General features: G+C 44.3%; 1 protein-coding gene across 7 annotated transcripts in view; it reads right to left on the minus strand.

Annotated features, from left to right (window-relative positions):
• ndst2a (N-deacetylase/N-sulfotransferase (heparan glucosaminyl) 2a) overlaps positions 1-18,545 on the minus strand; it is a 494,353-nt gene that overhangs the window by 59,735 nt on the left and 416,073 nt on the right. For all 7 annotated transcript variants that reach the window (XM_078531006.1, XM_078531010.1, XM_078531008.1 and 4 more), the window contains one exon: positions 6,685-6,772. In XM_078531006.1, the coding sequence (XP_078387132.1) occupies positions 6,685-6,772 (88 nt within the window). The remainder of the gene's footprint in view (positions 1-6,684; positions 6,773-18,545) is intronic.

An 18,545-nucleotide genomic window follows, 5' to 3' on the forward strand; every position in this document is an offset into this window, starting at 1 on the left:
CAAGGTCCCAGCAGGAAAGCTTTTGGGAAGCTGTTGGGTTCAAAGTTAAAATCCAAAAATTCTGTATTTCTGACTCTACTTTCTGAGATAAATCCCTTCCCAGTGTAAAATTATCAAGAGCACTGCTGGTTACAAAAAGCACGATCCACTCCTCAGATTGATGTTACTGCCTGGTTTAAACACTGAGCTTCTTTATTGTGTACTGATGCCAAATACAATGTACGAGAGAAATCACAGACTTAAGCCGAGATGCAATTTGTACGATAATCATAACCTACCACCTGGGTCACAGGCTTACAGTGGCAAAAGAAGCTAAATCCCATTTTTATGACATGGGATTCCAGGCTTCTGATTGATGTTTCCAGTACTGTACTCTGCAATTCCAGGTCTCTCCGTGCAGACTGAAAGCTTTGTTCGATGTCTCAGAATGCAGTGGTGATGACCTGGCATCACCGTGTAGCCTTGCCAACGCAATATGGCCGTGCAAGGTGATGGGACAGAAGCTGGGATTGCAATGGTTGGAGAAAGGGAAGTGCGCAGGCAACAAATGCAGCCGTTATATGAAGTTTCAATACTCTCTGCAGCCCAAACCTGCAAGGCTGAAATTTATAATTGTGCCATTTCAGTGGGCACAGCACCCAAGCTGCACATGCCAGTCATATCCTTAGATCACTTTGCTCAGTTCTACAACAGCACAACAAACAAAAAACATCTTGGAGACATGCTGGAGGAACAATCCCCACTTTCTCCTCCTGGGCAACACCCCCGCAGAACAGGGCTGCAGCGTCAGGCTTAGGCAAAGTGCTCCTGAAATGGGGCTTGAACCCCCAACATTCTGACCCAAAGGTAATAAAGACAAGTGAAAGGCAGTTTATAAGAACACAGGAACAGGTGTAGGCCATTTAGCTCCTCAAGCCTGCTCTGTCCATTCAATAAAATCGTGACTGATCTGATTGTGGCCTCAAACTCCACTTTCCTGTCTGCCCCTGACAGCCCTCAACTCCCAGGTGGACCAAAACTCTGTCTAGCTCAGCCTTGAATATACTCAATGACCCAGCCTCCACTGCTCTCTAGGGAAGAGAATTCCAAAGATTAACACCACCACCCCCCCACTCCCCTCCAAGAGAAGAAATTCCTCATCCATCTTAAATGGGAGACCCCTTATTCTGAAACAGTGCCCCCTAGTTTGGGATACCCCCATGAGGGGAAACATCCTCTCAGCATCTACCCTGTCAAGGTCCCTCAGAATTTTATGTTTCAATAAGATAAGCAGACTAAGATGATGGGGTTTCTGCATGGACAAGGCAGCAAACAAACTCCACCAATTATCTGGCATTTCCATGGAAACCATCGTTAGGTATCGCAATTTATTTTTACTATCCTGCTTTCTTGGCCCACCACTCCCCCTGATCTTTCGGGAAGCATTTATTTCGAAAATATTGCTTAATAGCCCTTAAAATTAATATCACACAACAAAAGCTTAAGCAATCTGGGGAATAAAAGGACAACATAAATGATTTATCACACACTGTGAGCAATATCTAAACGAGTCAACCGGTAACATCTATCCTAGAACCACATCCAAAACAGAAGATGAAGTAACTTACTTCATTGCTGTTTGTGGGAGCTTGCTGTGCGCAAATTGACTGTTGCATTTCCTACATTGTGACAGTAACTGCACTTGTTAAAAAAGGTTTCATTGGCTGTAACGTGCTCTGCTACATGGTGAGGTCGTGGAAGGCGCTGTTTAAACGCAAGTCAATATTTCTCATCCAGGTGGAAGAATAAGCATTTCTTTTGTCGGCTGGCGTGACACAGTCCACAGGGGTCATAAATAGATAGTCACTAATAAACCCAGTAAGGAATTCAAGAGAAACCTCTTTACCCAGAGAGTTGTGAGAAGCAGGAACTTACTACCACAGGGAATGGTCGAGGTAAATAGCATAGATGCATTTAAGCAGAAGCTAGATAAACACAAGGGAGAAAGGAATGATGGGCTGAGATGAAGTAGAGCGTGAGATGGTGTGTGGAATATAAATGTTGCACCAATGGGGCCACATAGCCCGTTTCTGTGTTGTGAATTCCATGTCTCCTCCCATATTATTCCCATTAAAAATGCTGCTTGTTATTTTCTACTTTAGCAATGTCACGGGTGCAGAGATGACTAAATCCTACAAAGGAATGAACAAGACAGAAACTGAACAAGTCAAGACACTTCCCACTATCCTAACCCTTAACAGCTGGGGGAAAAAAGTATTTATACCATGCACAGCTGCAACAGAATCAAAATAAAATTCAATTTACAGAAGGTCTTCGGTTACAGCGAAATAAAACAGAAAAAGATGGAAACCACTCAATAGGTCAGGCAGTATGTGTGCAGAGAGAAACAGATTAACGTTTCAGGTTGCTGACCTGTTGTCAGAACTGGAAAAAGTTAAGAGACCTCCTAGGTTTTAAAGACGTGCAGAGGCAGAGAAAGGGGAGGGGAGGAAAGAACAAAAGGGGACATGTGTAATAGTGTGGAAGGAAGGAGAGATTAAATGATAAAAAGAGATGATGGTGCTAGACAAAAGGAGTTGGTATTGAGACAGGTAGAGAAGCAAAAAGCTAGGTCTAGAGGTGTAGACAGCGACAACAGAATCACAACCAGCAACTGCTATCTCAAAAATTGAGTATGAAACTGTTGCAGTGTTGAGACTGGAAGGCTGTGAAGTGCCTAATCATAGGACAAGGTGCTGTACCTTGAGCTTCTGTCGAGTTTAATTAGAACAGTATAGGAGGCTGAGGTCAGAGAAGTCCGGTAGGAGCACTGTATGTCTAACAGTGGCCTGGTGCTGTTGACTGGTGATTTCACAATGAAGCCACAAAAACGATGCACAATCTGGGCAGAACAAGCCAAGAGGTCGACCACAATGGCATGAGCATTGATGCAATGCCAACATATTTTATAAGCTTCAATTTACTCAATCCTCCACCAGCACCTCTGGTTTAACCACATCTTAAAAATTGGCATATAATCCAACAAGCTCTGTTTAATCACACGACCCCTACATGCACAGCTTGCACTTCTCTCAGGTAAAATGATCATTTCTGTTTGGCAGCATTCACCACATTGTAAAGCTCACAAATCCTGACCTGCAACTGTCGAATCCTGCAAATTGAAACCATATGTAAGTCAGCTTTGGATTCCCAGCTTCCTAAATCACTTGTAAGCCACATGTCGACTGTGACAATTTCCCCCATCTGTCAGCTGTGCTTCCACCTCATTTTCTGACATATTCTTCTAGTCTGCCTATTGCCGTTTCTCTCATTGTTCACCTCCAAGACGGCATTCCCCAGCTAATGTGAATCCACCATCTGCTAGACACACGAACGCCGAAAACTCTCTAACGACCTTGTTAGTTGGCTCCTATGGGCAGAGTCTGCTGCATTCATCAATTCAGATTAGGAGTGACTCAGGGTCAATGATTCAGGAAGCAGTGTGACTGCAATGCTATAGCCAGCTTTATTTACAGGAATCCAGGGGAATTCATATTAAAATTACTCATCCCAGCCTCTCATTTTATCTCAAAGCCCCACACCATTTTGTTGGCAGGGACATCCACTTCCTCCCTCACGTAGAAATTGGAGTAGGTCACTGGGACCTTCGAGCCTGCTCCGCCATTCAATATGATCATAGCTGATCCTCTATCTCAAAGCCGTACTCCCGCTTTCTCCCCATACCCCTTGACGTCTTTAGAGTCTAGAAATCTATCTATTCTCTTCTTGAATATATTCAGTGACTTGGCCTCCACAGCCCTTCGTGGTAGAGAATTCCACAGGTTCACCACCCTCTGAGTGAAGAAGTTTCTCCTCATCTCAGTCCAAAATGGTCTCTCCCATATCCTGAGACTGTGACCCCTTGTTCTAGACCCCCCCAGCCAGAGGAAACATCACCCCTGCATCCAGTCTGTCCAGCCCTGTCAGGATTTTATACATTTCAATGAGATCCCCTCTCATTCTTCTAAACTCCAGTGAATACAGGGCCTAGTCAGCCCAATCTCTCCTCATACGACAATCCTGCCATCCCAGGAATCAGTCTGGTGAACCTTCGCTGCACTCCCCTGGGAAGTTCAGATCATAGAGCAATCCTTACATCGTGTCTGAACCTCTACTACCTTCAACTCAAGCAATCTAGGAGTAGAGGAAAAGGAGGAGCCCCTCCAGCCTGTTTCACCATTCAATGAAATCAGGGCTGATCTGTGACCTAACTCCATATGCCTGCCTTTGCCCCATATCCCTTGATAAATTTCATTAACAAATATCTGTCAAGCACAGATTTAAAATGATCAATTGGTCTAGCACCAAATGCCTTTTGCAAATGAGAGTTCCAAACTTTTACCATATGAAGAGCTGTTTCCCAGCTTCACTCCTGAAAGAAAAATTCTGAAGAAGAGTCATACTGGACTTGAAACGTTAACTCACTTTCTCTCACCACAGATGCTGCCAGACCTGAATTGTTCCAGCTTGGCTCTAATTTTTCAGCTACTAGTCCCCTAGTCCTAGCCTCCCCAACCAGCAGAGATGGGGTCGACAAAGAGAAACTATCAGCTCTTTTCTTAATAGCTCATCTATCTTAATCTACTTCAATCCCATTGCTCTGCCCTATCCCAAATCCTTTGATATTCTTCCATCTCAAATTCAAGCCTCCTCACTTTTAAATTGGGTAGCAGCTTATCTAGGCCAGAAAGCAGTAAACATTAACCATTTGGGTAAATAACAATTTCAGCAGTGCTATTGCAGCTCCGTTTATTTCAGAAACAGCTGCAGTTATTTATTAGTCTGTGCTTCATTGCACTGCATGGAAAGTTAGAGAAGGGCCTTATTATTGGGACAGGCTCTTTCTCTTGGGCTTTTATAGTCCAGGTAGGAGCCTGGCCTCAGCAAAGTCACTGCGTGGAGGACTTTGGGACCTTCAGACAAGGTGCTATCTAAATGCAGGGATCTTTCCTTTCTTCAGATGAATTTAAGGGTTTGATGAAGTGAAGTCCAAACAACAACTACAGAAACTTCAATGCTGCAGCCCTAGAAAGTAACCATCAACTTTCTTTATAAGCTTTTATTTAGAGCTGCTCATTGCAACCATGCACCTCCTAACCCAACAACCCCATTTCATTCTGTTCCTATTATAAAAGCATAAAACTTAGGCACTGAAGCAGGCCATTCGGCCCTTCAAGCTTTCTTGCTACCAGGCAGGTCCGAGGCACTGACATTAATAAATGCCTCATAAACAGTACTAGAGTTGAAATAATCAGAAATAATCTGAATTCAAAAGGTGTGCACTGGACAATATTTTAAGAATTGATTTTTAATTTCAACATTGCTACCTTATACATATATATATATAGTCACATATAGCTAGTCACATATAACTGGCAAATCAGTGTCCCATAAGCATGGCACTATATTGCACTCATCCAATTTTTTTTGGATAACAATACAGGCCATGCAAAGTCTGACACTAGCACTGAAGAAGTGCTGCACTGTCAGAGGTGCTGTCTTTTGGATGAAACTGAGGCACTGTCTGCCCTCCCAGGTGGATGTAGAAGATCTCATAGCTCTATTCTGAAGGAGAGCAGGCGAGTTCTTCACTGGTGTCCTGGCCAATATTTATCCCTCAGTCAACATCACTCAAAAACATTCACTAAACTTATCGATATCTCTTTGCAATTTTAGGTTTCCATTAACACTGCCCACAATGCTGCCCACCTTTGTGCCATTGACAAATTTGGATATGTGGCTTTCTATCCCATCAGCTAAGCTGTTAATAAATGTGGTGAATAGTTGCAGCCCAAACACAGATCCCTGCAGCACGCCACAAGTGAAGGACACGTTGAGAAACTTAATTGGCCTGTCATTACACCCTGGTCAGGGCGAGGAGGAGTGGAACAGCTTTTAAAATTCAATAAAACAGACTTGAATATTGCACGTAGACAGCCGCGGGGAGTCTTTTCTGAAATGTGGGCTGCTTTTGAAATGATCACTCTTCACCGGCCATTTAAATCAGGTTGTTAATCCTGTTCAGTCTTGGAAAGCTGCCAATGATGGGAAAAGAGGACATTTTGTTCAGGTAGCCAAACCTGAGTTTATCTCCTCCAATAACAATGAACCATAAAGGAATGAAGGTTCTCAGGTCTGTGTAGGCTGTTGGCCAAACCAAGTGCATCATGAGCAAGGCCAGCAATAATCAATCTGCGGCAGTCAGTCGTTAACAGGTGATAAATGATAATCCTGTTTGTGGGAGCTTACTGTACACAAATTGGCTGCCACCTTCCCTACCCTACAACCGTGGCCACATTTCAAAAGTATTTCAAACCTGTTTGGGTCATGCGGTAGTTGTGAATGGTGCTATATAAATGCAAGTCTTTCTTTCTTTAGGGGAAAGGTATTCATAAAATGATGCCTACACGGAGAGTCGTTGCAGGAGATTGGGGAGGTGGTGGGGTCTGGGAGCATAAAGGCTCATTGGTGTTTCACGTTTCTCTCCTAAATATGTTAAGATGGTTTGTCTCACCAACATGGCCAACGTGAAAAGAGCATCTGGGGAGGAATCAGGTACTGGCCGGCTGTCTGCATTAGAGGTTGAGGAACGCTCCAAGGGTTAGCCAGAGAAGGGTAGAAAAGGGATTTTTTTAATTTTATTACCTGTGTGGTAGAACTTCCCAGAGAATCCAAGATTAAAGGTGAAATTTGGAACCAGAGTTTTCAGTTTGTTTTGTGTGGTCAGTAATGCCTGTAAAAGGGGGAAACAAAGAGAACAAAGCAGTTTAGAATTAGACAAAGCAGTCCCGGGAACGACATGATCGGTCTCCATAGCAAGCAACAGCCAAAAGTGTTCATTTTTTGCTTTCTGTTTTGCCCATTCCCCATTCAAATCCCAAGAAACATTTTAAACTGCATTAACACTGACCAGTCATAAGTACTGACACTCTGCATGTGGCAAACCTGTTTGCACACAGACAGGCTTTTTCCATGTTTATTCTAATGTGAAAAACATTCTGATCATTATCCAACTAGATACTGCCAAATGACAAGTCAACGTCCAGCAATTCAATCCATGAGGGAGCCCTTCCCTTGCATTGCCTCTGCCAGTAACCATAGTGCAATGGTAATGTCACTGGACTCGTAATCTAGAGAGCCAGGCTAATGCTCTGGGGACATAGGCTCAAATCCCACCACAACAGCTGGTGGAATTTGAATTGAGTTAATAAATCAGGAATATGAAGCTAGGGTCAGTAATAGTGACGGTGAAACCATCATCAATTGTCATTAAAAACCCATCTGCTTCACAATTTCCACCCTTTAGGGAAGGAAATCTGCCATCCTTACCTGGTCTGGCCTACATGCAACTCCAGACCCACAGCAATGTGGTTGACTCTTAATTGCCCTCTGAACAGCCTAGCAAACCACCTCAGTTCAAGGGCAATTAGGGACGGGCAACAAATGCTGGCCTTGCCAGTGACGCCCACATCCCATTAAAGGGTAAAAAAGATCACTTCTTCCACATTTGGGCCATTCCCTGGTATATGTTGAACACCATGGGCGGAATCCTCTCATTCACAAAATGGTCACAGGCAGACAATGGACATAGTGCAGCCAAAGGAGCAGAACTGAAAAGTTTCAGTGTTGTCTACTAGTGAAGTGAAGATCAAACGCTTTCTAAACCCTTGCAGCATTATGAGGGCTGTACAATAGATTGCGGACTATAAACTTTGTGTTAGGTTTGTAATAGTCAACACTCCAATGATCTATCTCAAGTGAGTCAGTGATCTGACAGGGTGCAGAACACCCACCTTTCTTTCCAGTCACACATATCATACAGGACAAAAGGAGGGCCATTCAGCCCATTGTCTCTCTCCTGGCTCTCTGACAGAGCTATCCAATTAGACCTACCCCCCTGCTCTTGCCTCAGAGCCCTGCACCTCCGACAATGTAATCCTCCCCAAGTATCACACTGAAGTACCAGACAAGATTATGTGAAGTCTCTGGAGTGGGGCTTGAACCCACAAACCTCTGACCCCAATGGCAATAGACAAAGAAGAGCAGAGAATTCTCCAAGCACCATATCCTACAGGCTCTCAACTAACAACTGGCCAATCATCCAATTGGGCCTTTGTGAGTGCCTGTTGTGCAGGTGTGGACCATTGCTTCAACTACACAACCACAGCGAGGTGTCAGCTGTGGCTCAGTTCATAGCACCCTCGCCTTTGAATCAGAAGGTTGTGGGTTCATGTCCCACTCCCGGAAAACCAAGAACTGTGAATGTACTCGAAAGAGTTACATTCTGTGACTGTTGATAACTCGAAAGAGTTACACAACCACAGCGAGGTGTCAGTTGTGGCTCAGTTCATAGCACCCTTGCCTTTGAGTCAGAAGGTTGTGGGTTCATGTCCCACTCCCGGAAAAAAAAAGTCAAGAACTGTGAATGTACTCGAAAGAGTTACATCTCCTTAACGAGGTGTCAGCTGTGGCTCAGTTCATAGCACCCTCACCTTTGAGTCAGAAGGTTGTGGGTTCATGTCCCACTCCCGGAAAAAAAAAGTCAAGAACTGTGAATGTACTCGAAAGAGTTACATCTCCTTAACGAGGTGTCAGCTGTGGCTCAGTTCATAACACCCTCACCTTTGAGTCAGAAGGTTGTGGGTTCATGTCCCACTCCCGGAAAAAAAAAAACCCAAGAACTGTGAATGTACTCGAAAGAGTTACACAACCACAGCAACTCAACATCAAAAAAGTAATTAATATGACTTAAGTTCGATGGATGCTTCAGGAAGAAATGAGACATGATATAAGACCATAAGACATAGGAGCAGAAATTAGGCCATTCGGCCCATCAAGTCTGCTCCGCCATTCAATCATGGCTGATAAGTTTCTCAACCCCATTCTCCCACCTTCTCCCCATAACCTTTGATCCCCTTACCAATCAAGAACCTATCTATCTCGCTCTTAAATACACTCAATGACCTGGCCTCCACAGCCTTCTGTGGCAATGAATTGAATGCAAGTTTTTTTTTTGCTCCATTGATTCAGTTTCTAACACTGCTGTTTAGTTAAACACACTAGCTGTTTCTACTTTAGGCTTGAACTGACTTTTTGCTTAAATTGGCAAGGACAAGAACATGAATCCTTAACTTGTAGTGCGGTTGACAGGTGATTGCTGTTAGTAAGGATCAGAGAGAAGCAAGTTGAATGCTGCCTTGAATTATTGCAGTATTTCTGCTGCTTTGCTGTTGAACTCACTTCTCCTCCAGGAATGCTCAGTTTGAATATAAAAGCAAAATACTACGGATGCTGGAAATTGGAAATAAAAAACAGAAAATGCTGGCAAAACTCAGGAGGTTTGGCAGCGCCTGCGGAGTGAGAAATGCAGTTAATGTTTCGAGTCCGTGTGACTCTTCAGGGCTCTGAAGAGGGGTCATACAGGCGCAAAATGTTAACTGTTTCTCTCTCCACAGAAGCTGCCAGACCTCCTGAGTTTTGCCAGCATTTTCTGTTTTTATTTATGCTCAGCTCTCCCAACAGGATTTCTGTTTGTCTCTTTAACCCTTTTCATCTTGCTGGCATTCTGTTTCCCTCCCCGTGTTTGATCTCACTTGCAAGCTGCTCAGCTCTTAATCACTTGCAGTTGTGACCAATTAACCTCTGGTTCATTCTCTGCTGAGGCTGCCTGACCAGCTGAGCGTTTTCCAGCATTTTCCGTTCTTAATCCCAGCTTCCAGCTCTGCCCCGGTTTAGATCCTGCCCTAACACATGCAAAGTAGATTCAGAAAGCTAGCCTTGTGTGACAAGCAACTGGCCAGGTCAAGTTCCCTGTCACAAAGCAGGAACGTGCCATACCAAAATATAAACCCGTGAAAATACCACCATGCTGTCTCAACCTGTTAATTTAGATGCAAATGATTAAATGCAAATTCCTGCACTATGCTTTGAATAACTACTTTTGAAAAGAATGCATGCTATTTATTATGGCACCAATTTTCCAACTTTTGCCTCAATTACAGTCCGACTGCCCTTGTGGTAAATGAGATGCAGGTGGGACAAAATACATCCCAAAGCCAATGGAGCCGAAAACTCAGAAGTAATTACAAAGGTTAGTTATTGACAATAGAACCATTATTCATCTTAATATTTAACTTGTGGCAAACATTGATCCCTGGCACAATACTTAATTACACTTCCACTGAAAACATGCAGACCTGAGAAAGGTTCTCAAGAGCGATCCAAACATGCCCTTCCCACAATAGTTACAAATTGGAGTGATTCAGAATGCATTTAAGTAGAAGTCATGCAAGGAGGAGGAAGCAAAGGAACTTCAGATTCATTCTATAAAACAGATTTAAAGATCCTTCCTTTATGTAATGATTTAAGATGATTCATTTTAAGATTTACTGGGGTGGGGTACAAATTCATCAGAATGATAGCAGAGCCCTGAGAATATTCCAGCAATAGTACTGAAGACTTGTGCTCCAGAACTTGCCGCGCCCCTAGCCAAGCTGTTCCAGTACAGCTACATCACTGGCATCTACCCGGCTATGTAGAAAATTGCCCAGGTATGTCCTCTACACAAAATGCAGGACAAATCCACCCAGCCAATTACCCTCCCATGAGTCTATTTTCGGTCATCAGTGAAGTGACAAGGGATTGTCAACAGTGCTACCAAGCGACACTTACTTAGCAATAACCTGCTCACTAACACCCAGTTTGGGTTCCGCCAGGGCCACTCAGCTCCTGATCTCATTACAGCCTTGATTCAAACATGGACAAAAGAGCTGAACTCCCGAGGTGAGGTGAGAGTGACTGCCCTTGACATCAAGGCCGTATTCAACCAGGTGTAGCATCAAGGAGCCCCAGCAAAACTGGAGTTAATGAGAATCAGGGGGAAACCACTCCATTGGTTGGAGTCATACCCAGCACAAAGGAAGATGGTTGTGGTTGTTGGAGGTCAGTCATCTCAGCTCTAGGACATCGGTGCAAGAATGCCTCAGGGTAGTGTCCTAGGCCCAACCATCTTCAGCTGCTTCATCAATGACCTTCTTTCCATCATAAGGTCAGAAGTGGGGATGTTCATTGATGATTTCACAATGTTCAGCACCATTCGCGACTCGTCAAATACTGAGGCAGTCCATGTCCAAATGCACAATGCCCAGGCTTGGGCTGACAAGCAACATTCGTGCCACAGATGTGCCAGGCAATGACCATTTCCAACAAGAGAGAATCTAACCATTGCCCTTTGACACTCAATGGCATTACCATCACTGAATCACCCACTATCAACATCCTGGTGGGGGGTTACCATTGAACAGAAACTGAACTGGACTAGCCATATAAACACTGTGGCTCCAAGAGCAGGTCAGAGGCTGAGAATCCTGCGGCAGGTAACTGACCTCCTGACTCCCCAAAGCCTGTCCACCATCTACAAGGCACAAATCAGGAGCGTGATGGAATACTCCCCACTTGCCTGGATGAGTGCAGCTCCAACAACACTCAGAAAGCTTCTCACCATCCAGGACAAAGCAGCCTGTTTGACTGGCACCCGAACCACAAAAATTCACTGCCTCTACCACCGCAGCAGTGTGTACCATCTACAAGATGCACTGCAGAAATTCTCCAAGGCTGGTTCGACAGCACCTTCCAAACGCACGCCCACTACCATCTAGAAGGACAAGGGTAGCAGACATATAGGAACACCACCACCTGGAAGTTCCCCTCCAAGTCACTCACCATCCCGACTTGGAAATATATTGGCCGTACCTTCACTGTTGCTGGGTCAAAATCCTGGAACCCCCTCCCTAACAGCACTGTGGATGTACCTACACCACATGGACTGCAGCAGTTCAAGAAGGCAGCTCACCACCACCTCCTCAAGGGCAATTAGGGATGGGCAATAAATGCTGGCCCAGCCAGCGAAGGCCACATCCCTTGAAGGAATTTTTAAAAAGGACCACGAGGGCTAAATTACAAGGACAGGTTACGTAGACTTTTTTTTTACTTAGTTCTGTTGAAGAGTCATACGGACTCGAAACGTTAACTGTGTTCCTCTCCGCAGATGCTGCCAGACCTGCTGAGTTTTTCCAGGTATTTTTATTTTTGATTTGGATTTCCAGCATCCGCAGTTTTTTGCTTTTATTTTTGCATAGACTAGGCTTATTTTGTTTTTTAGTCTTTTGTTTTTAGAGTAGGGGTGAGGAGCCTTTGTCCCATGAGCTGGATCTGGCCCATTGCTAAATTTCATCCAACCTGCAGCAAAATATAGACCTACGGCAGTAGTGCCTTCAAAATAGCATTGATCATCATTGTTACAAATTGGCTTTGGAGAAAAGCGTCAGCGAAATTACTGTAATAATAATTAACATAAGTTGATTTTTGCGTGTGTGGCCCGTGACTTATTTTGTCTGTGTGCGAATGGCCCATGATAAGAAAAAGGTTCCCCGTCCCTGTTTTAGAGGATTAAGGATCTAGTTGAGGTATTTCTGCTTGAAGGAGTTGTGGGGCAGACAGAGAGAAACTGTTTCCTCTGTGGGTGGTGGTGGTGGGGGGTGGGGCTAATCCAGAAGGAGGAGTTAGAACCTTAACATTACAGCTAGGCTGTTTAAGGGCGATGTCAGGAAGCACAAAGGGTAGTGGAACTCTGGAACTCACCCCTCCAAAAGGCTTTGCGGCTAAACTGTAAAGGGATATGTAATGGAGGCAGGTAATTTTATTTTTATTCATTTACAGGATGTGGGCAACACTGACAAGGCTAGAATTTACTGCCTCTCTCTAATCTTGGAAAGGTGGTTTCTACATTTCATGGTCACCTTTACTGATACTAGATTTTAATTCCAGCTTTATCTAGTTAACTGAATTTAGATTCCTCCGATGCCCTGGTGGGCTTTGTATTTATCTCTCTGGATCATTAGCCCAGTAACATAACCACCACACAGCCAGCACAGGAGGAGGCCATTTGGCCTGCCATGTCTGTGCTGGCTCTCTACAAGAGCAACACAGCTAGTCCCACTCCCCCACCCTTTTCCCATGACCTTCAAGTGCTTATTCAATTCCCTTTTGAAAGCCATGATTGAACCTGCCTCCACCACACTCTCAGGCAGTGCATTCCAGGTCATAACCTCTCACTGCATAAAAAGTTTTTCCTCGTCTTGCCCTTGGTCCTTTTCCCATTCACCTTAAACGTGTACCCTCTGGTTCTCGACCCCTCCACCAATAGTTTCTCCCCATCTACTCAGTTCAGACCCCTCAAGATTTTGAATACCTCCATCAAATCTCCTCTCAGCCTTCCTGTGTCAAAGCAGAGCAGTCCCAATCTTTCCAATTTATCCATGTAACTGAGGTTCCTCAGCCTTGGAACCATTCTTGCAAATCTTTTCTCCATCCTCTCGAAAACCTTCACATCCTTCCTGAGGTGTAGTGCCCACAATCGGACACAATACTCCAGTTCAGGCTGAACAAACGTTTCATAAGGGTTACACACCAACTTGCTTGCTTTTATGCTCCATGGCCCCTAACCAACCCCCACCCTCCCAATAAAGTGGAAACGCATTTTCTCTACATCTAATCAATCGAACTCCTTCATATCTTTCAAGATCTCTATCAGGTCACCCCTCAGTCTTCTCGTTTCTAAAGAAAAGAGCCCCAGTCTGTTTAGTCTCTCCAGGGTTACATGAACAATGTTTGGTCGAAGGTCGATGGGAAAATCTCACCATTTAAGGAGGTCAGCATGGGTCTTTCAGGCAGCCTCAGTTCATGGAGAGCCTGTTCCAACAACCCCACCTCCACAGTTCTAACAGCAGCCTGCAGAGCCAGTTTAATCTGTGGTTTTTATTGGGGGAGAGGGCAGGGGGGCAGGCAAGGGGAGATGGGGTAGCTTTTTTAATGATCTTTCAAAAGTGAGTGTGTACATATATAACGCCTTCTTACTAGGCCAGGGCATTCCAAAGTATCTCAAAGCTGATTAATTATTTTCAAAGAGCATCCACTGTTATACTGTAGGAAACACGACACCCAGTTTGCACTCAGCAAGATCCTATAAAGAGCAATGAAACCAATGACCAGATTTTTGGTGTTTTGCAGTAGTTTTGATTGATGGAGGACTCCAGGCCACTTTCCCTCGAATAATCCCATGACATCCCCGTTAAACCAGCACACTGGACCTCAGCTTAAAAAGCACATATCAAATTTCGACATCTGATTTATAGAATCTTTATACAGAAGGAGGCCATTCAGCCCATCAAGTCTGCACTGGCTCTCTGAAAGAGCATTCTACCTAATCCCTCTCACTTGCCTTATCCCCATAACCCTGCATTCTCTCTTTTCAGGTAGCAATCCAATTCCCTTTTGAATATCGATCAAACCTGCCTCTTCCACCCTCTCAGGAAGTTCGTTCCAGACTCCAACCACCGCCTGGGCGAAAATAATTTTCCTCACATCACTTTTAATCCTTTTGCCAGTAAGGTGAGGGAGTCCAGAACCAGGGGTCACAGTCTGAGGATACGGGGTAGACCATTTAGGACTGAGATGAGGAGAAATTTCTTCACTCAGAGAGTGGTGAGCCTGTGGAATTCGATACCACAGAAAGTAGTTGAGGCCAAAATATTGTATGTTTTCAAGAAGGAGTTAGATATAGCTCTTGGGGCGAAAGGGATCAAAGGATATGGGGAGATAGCGGGATCAGGCTATTGAGTTGGATGATCAGCCATGATCATAATGAATGGCGGAGCAGGCTCGAAGGGCCGAATGGCCTTCTCCTGCTCCTATTTTTTATGTTTCTACATTTCTATTTTGAATCTGTGCCCTCTACTTCTTGATGCTCTCGAGTGGGAACAGTTTTTCACTATTTACGCTGTACATACCCCTCAGGATTTTGAATATCTCCATCAAGTCTCCTCTCAGCCTTCTTTTCTCCAAGGAAAACAGCCCCAACCTCTCCAGTCTATCCTCACAGCTACAGTTGTTTATCCTGGGAATCACTCTTGTGAATCTCCTCTGTACTCTCTCCAACACCTTCACATCCTTCCTCAAGTCGTTGGCAGTGGTCCCTCGGAATCAAGGATGACATCCGACTGGATACAGTTCTCCAGATGAGGCCTAACTAGTGTCTTATACAAGTTTAACATGACCTCCTTACTCTTGTACTCAATGCCCCTATTAATAAAGCCTAAGATACTATATGCTTTATTAACTGCCCTCTCAACATGCCCTACCGTCTTCATTGACTTATGTCCATATACATCATGGTACCTCTATTCCTGCACCTCCTTTAGAGTTTCTCCCTTTATGTTATACTATCTCTCCATGTTCCACCTGCCAAAATGAATCACCTCACACTTCTCTGTATTGAACTTCATCTGCCACTTGTCTGCCCAATCCACCAACATGTCTATGTCTTTTTGAAGTTCAAGTCTATGCGCATCACAGTTGACAACATTTCCAATCTTCATAACATCTGCAAATTTTGAAATCATGCCCTGAACACCACAGTCTAGGTCATTAATGTACAACAGGAAGAGCAAGGGTCCCAACATTGACCCCTGGGGAGCTCCACTACAAACCTCCCTCCAATTTGAAAAACAACCATTTATCACTACTCTGTTTCCTGTCACTCAGCCAATTTGTCATCCAAGTGCCTACTTTCCCTTTTATTCCATGAGCTAGAATTTTGCTCACAAGTCTGTTGTGCGGCACTGTATCAAATACCTTTTGAAAATCCATAAACACCACTTAACAGTGTTGCACTTATCAAACTTCTCTGTTACCCCTTCAAAAAAAATTCCAGCAAGTTAGTTAATCTGCTGTCTTAATGGAGCATAAATTCATCGTCCTATAGCTAGGAGACAGATGATTTGACATGGACAGATTAAGCATTTGAAGCATGACTTTAGTCAAAGTCATTCCCCAGATCTATATTGTTAGCTTAGACCATGCTAATGACGTAGTGACTTAATCATCTACCTCAGTGACACGGTTTTAGCGAAATATCCCAGACTTTTCAGCAGAAAGACAATATCCTGCTGCTCAGTTGGCTGGGCGAGTGTAACTGAGCCATACAAGCCAGCAAGCTTCAAGGTTTTATGCCCAGTCTGTGCGCTGCTAGCTGTTGTCTCACTGCCCTGAGTTAGAGAAGTAGGAATGGGGATGTTGGGGGTGGGGTAAATGAGTATGTGCAGCGTTCCCGATTGCTACCCGGGAACTGCAGATGTCATTTGAGAACAGGATTTGACAGTAGTGCTGACTGGGCACCCCTTCCCCTCCCTTACACTCCCAGCCATGAGCAAATAGTTGGTCACACTCAAGCTTTTGGGTGAGACACCAGAGGGGTCAGTTTCACTGTGAACTGTATCCCATCGAGGGACCAACACGTTCAGGAGGATGAGATAGGCAGAGATAAATTTAGAACAAAAATGCTCCGTCAGTGACAACAACTAGAGATCACAAATAACCTCCAGAATGGTTGTATCAGCACAAAGAGCTGCTCGTTATGTCAATCAACACAATATTAGATTGATTCCTGGGACAAGAGGACAGTTCTATGAGGAGAGCGCAAGCCATAAGAACATCAATTCTCTGGAGTTCGCATTGCAAGGTCCAAAAATCTTAAAGGGCTTAACAAGGTAAATGCTGAGAGGCTGTTTCCCCTGGCTGGAGAGTCTAGAGATAAGGACCTTACACTCAGGGAAAGGTATCGGGCATTTAGCATTCGGATGAGAAGAAGTTTCATCATTCTCTTTGGAATTCTCTAACCCAGAGAGCTGTGGATGCTCAGTCCTCAAGAGTTTGGGGCACTAAGGGATATGGAGATAGTGGAGGAAAGTGAAATTATTGTAATCCATTTTAATGAGGGGCCTTACTTCTGCTTAAGTTTCTCACGTTCTTAAAATTTCCCTCGTGTGGGACCAGGACTAAATATAGGGAGAGCTGAAGGTAGAATGAGTGGCAATGAAGCAGTCTTTCTGAAGGTTGGTGAAACAAATCATATCCACACAAGAGCCAGTGACCTGTGATAGGTTTTTTTTCTAAAAACCTGTCTCCAAGCGCCATGAAATGAAATGCTGATCTGTCATGTTAATGAGCCATAGTCTCGCACTCGCAAAATCAGCATCGCTATTTCTGGAAATCCCTGTATCATATAGGAGAAATAAAAACACTTGTAGTGTGCAATTACAATACCAGTAAGTCAATTCCACCTCCTTCACCGTCAGTTGGACTCAATACTGTTGAAGAATTCTCTCCCCCTCCAGTGCTAGTGAAGACAACCCTTTGTAAAGGCTGAAACACTATCACGGCAAAAAAGGAAATCCAATGAAAGCCCCACTTATTAAACCCATCAGCGGTTTCAAGGGATTATGCAGAAATATTCTGAGTCTGGTCGCTTCACAAAATATTTTGGCAACTACTGATTTTAATCAGCATCCGAGTTCCAATTTGCCTGATAACCTGCAGTAAACATTTTCAGGTACAGTCCACTGCCGGAAAGGTCCTTTTCTTGCTTGGAAACAAGTTTCAATTATTGTATTGTTCATTAAACCATTGGAAGATAACAGATTAAGGGAACTTTCCTTCACACGTTTCAAGAGCGATTTACCTGAATGGCACCAGGGATGAGGGAATTCAGTTAGGTGAGAGACTTCGAGAAACTGGCATTGTTCTCTTTGGAGCAGAGGATGTTAAGGAGATTTTAGCGGTGGTGTTCAAAAGTATCTGAACCTAGGCCATATCATGCTGCTGATGAAGGTAGTGCTCAGAGTAACACTTTTTGTCCGGTTGATTATCTCATCTCCAACAACACTCATGAAGCTCGACGCCACCCAGGACAAGGCAGCCCACTTTGGCACCCCATCCACCACTTTAAACATTCATTCCCTCCACCACTGACACACAGTAGCCGCAGTGTGTACCATCCACAAGATGCACTGCAGGAACTCACCAAGGATCCTTGAACAGCACCTTCCAAACCCGTGACTGTTACCATCTAGAAGGACAAGGGCAGCAGACACATGGGAACATCACCACCTGGAAGTTCCCCTCCAAGGCACACACTATCCTGACTTGGAAATATATCACCGTTCCTTCACTATCTCTGGGTCAAAATCCTGGAACTCCCTCCCTAACAGCACTGTGGGTGTACCTACACCACATGGACTGCAGCGGTTCAAGAAGGCAGCTCACCACCACCTTCTCAAGGGGCAATTAGGGATGGGCAATAAATGCTGGCCTAGCCAGCGACACCCTCATCTCCTGAAGAAACATTTAAAAAGAATCCCTTTATAATGACTTTCTTAGAGAATTCTCTTCCAGACTGAAGAGCCTAACTTATGTAGTCGTAGCCAATGTTTAACTTTAACTCCCTCCTTTTGGTAGCATTTCCAATTTCTAGAAAAAATGTGGCCACCAAGGAAACTATTCCGCTTTTCCACCCCTTGACCCTGCATCGTGCCAAGATGCTTCATCTGTGACTGGTGGACCAGCCAAGGGTCTGAGATCAGCAGGTAACCACAAGAAATCGGTAACCACAA

This window comes from Cetorhinus maximus, chromosome 27 (assembly GCF_964194155.1).
Source record: "Cetorhinus maximus chromosome 27, sCetMax3.hap1.1, whole genome shotgun sequence".
Classification (NCBI taxonomy): Eukaryota; Metazoa; Chordata; class Chondrichthyes; order Lamniformes; family Cetorhinidae; genus Cetorhinus; species Cetorhinus maximus.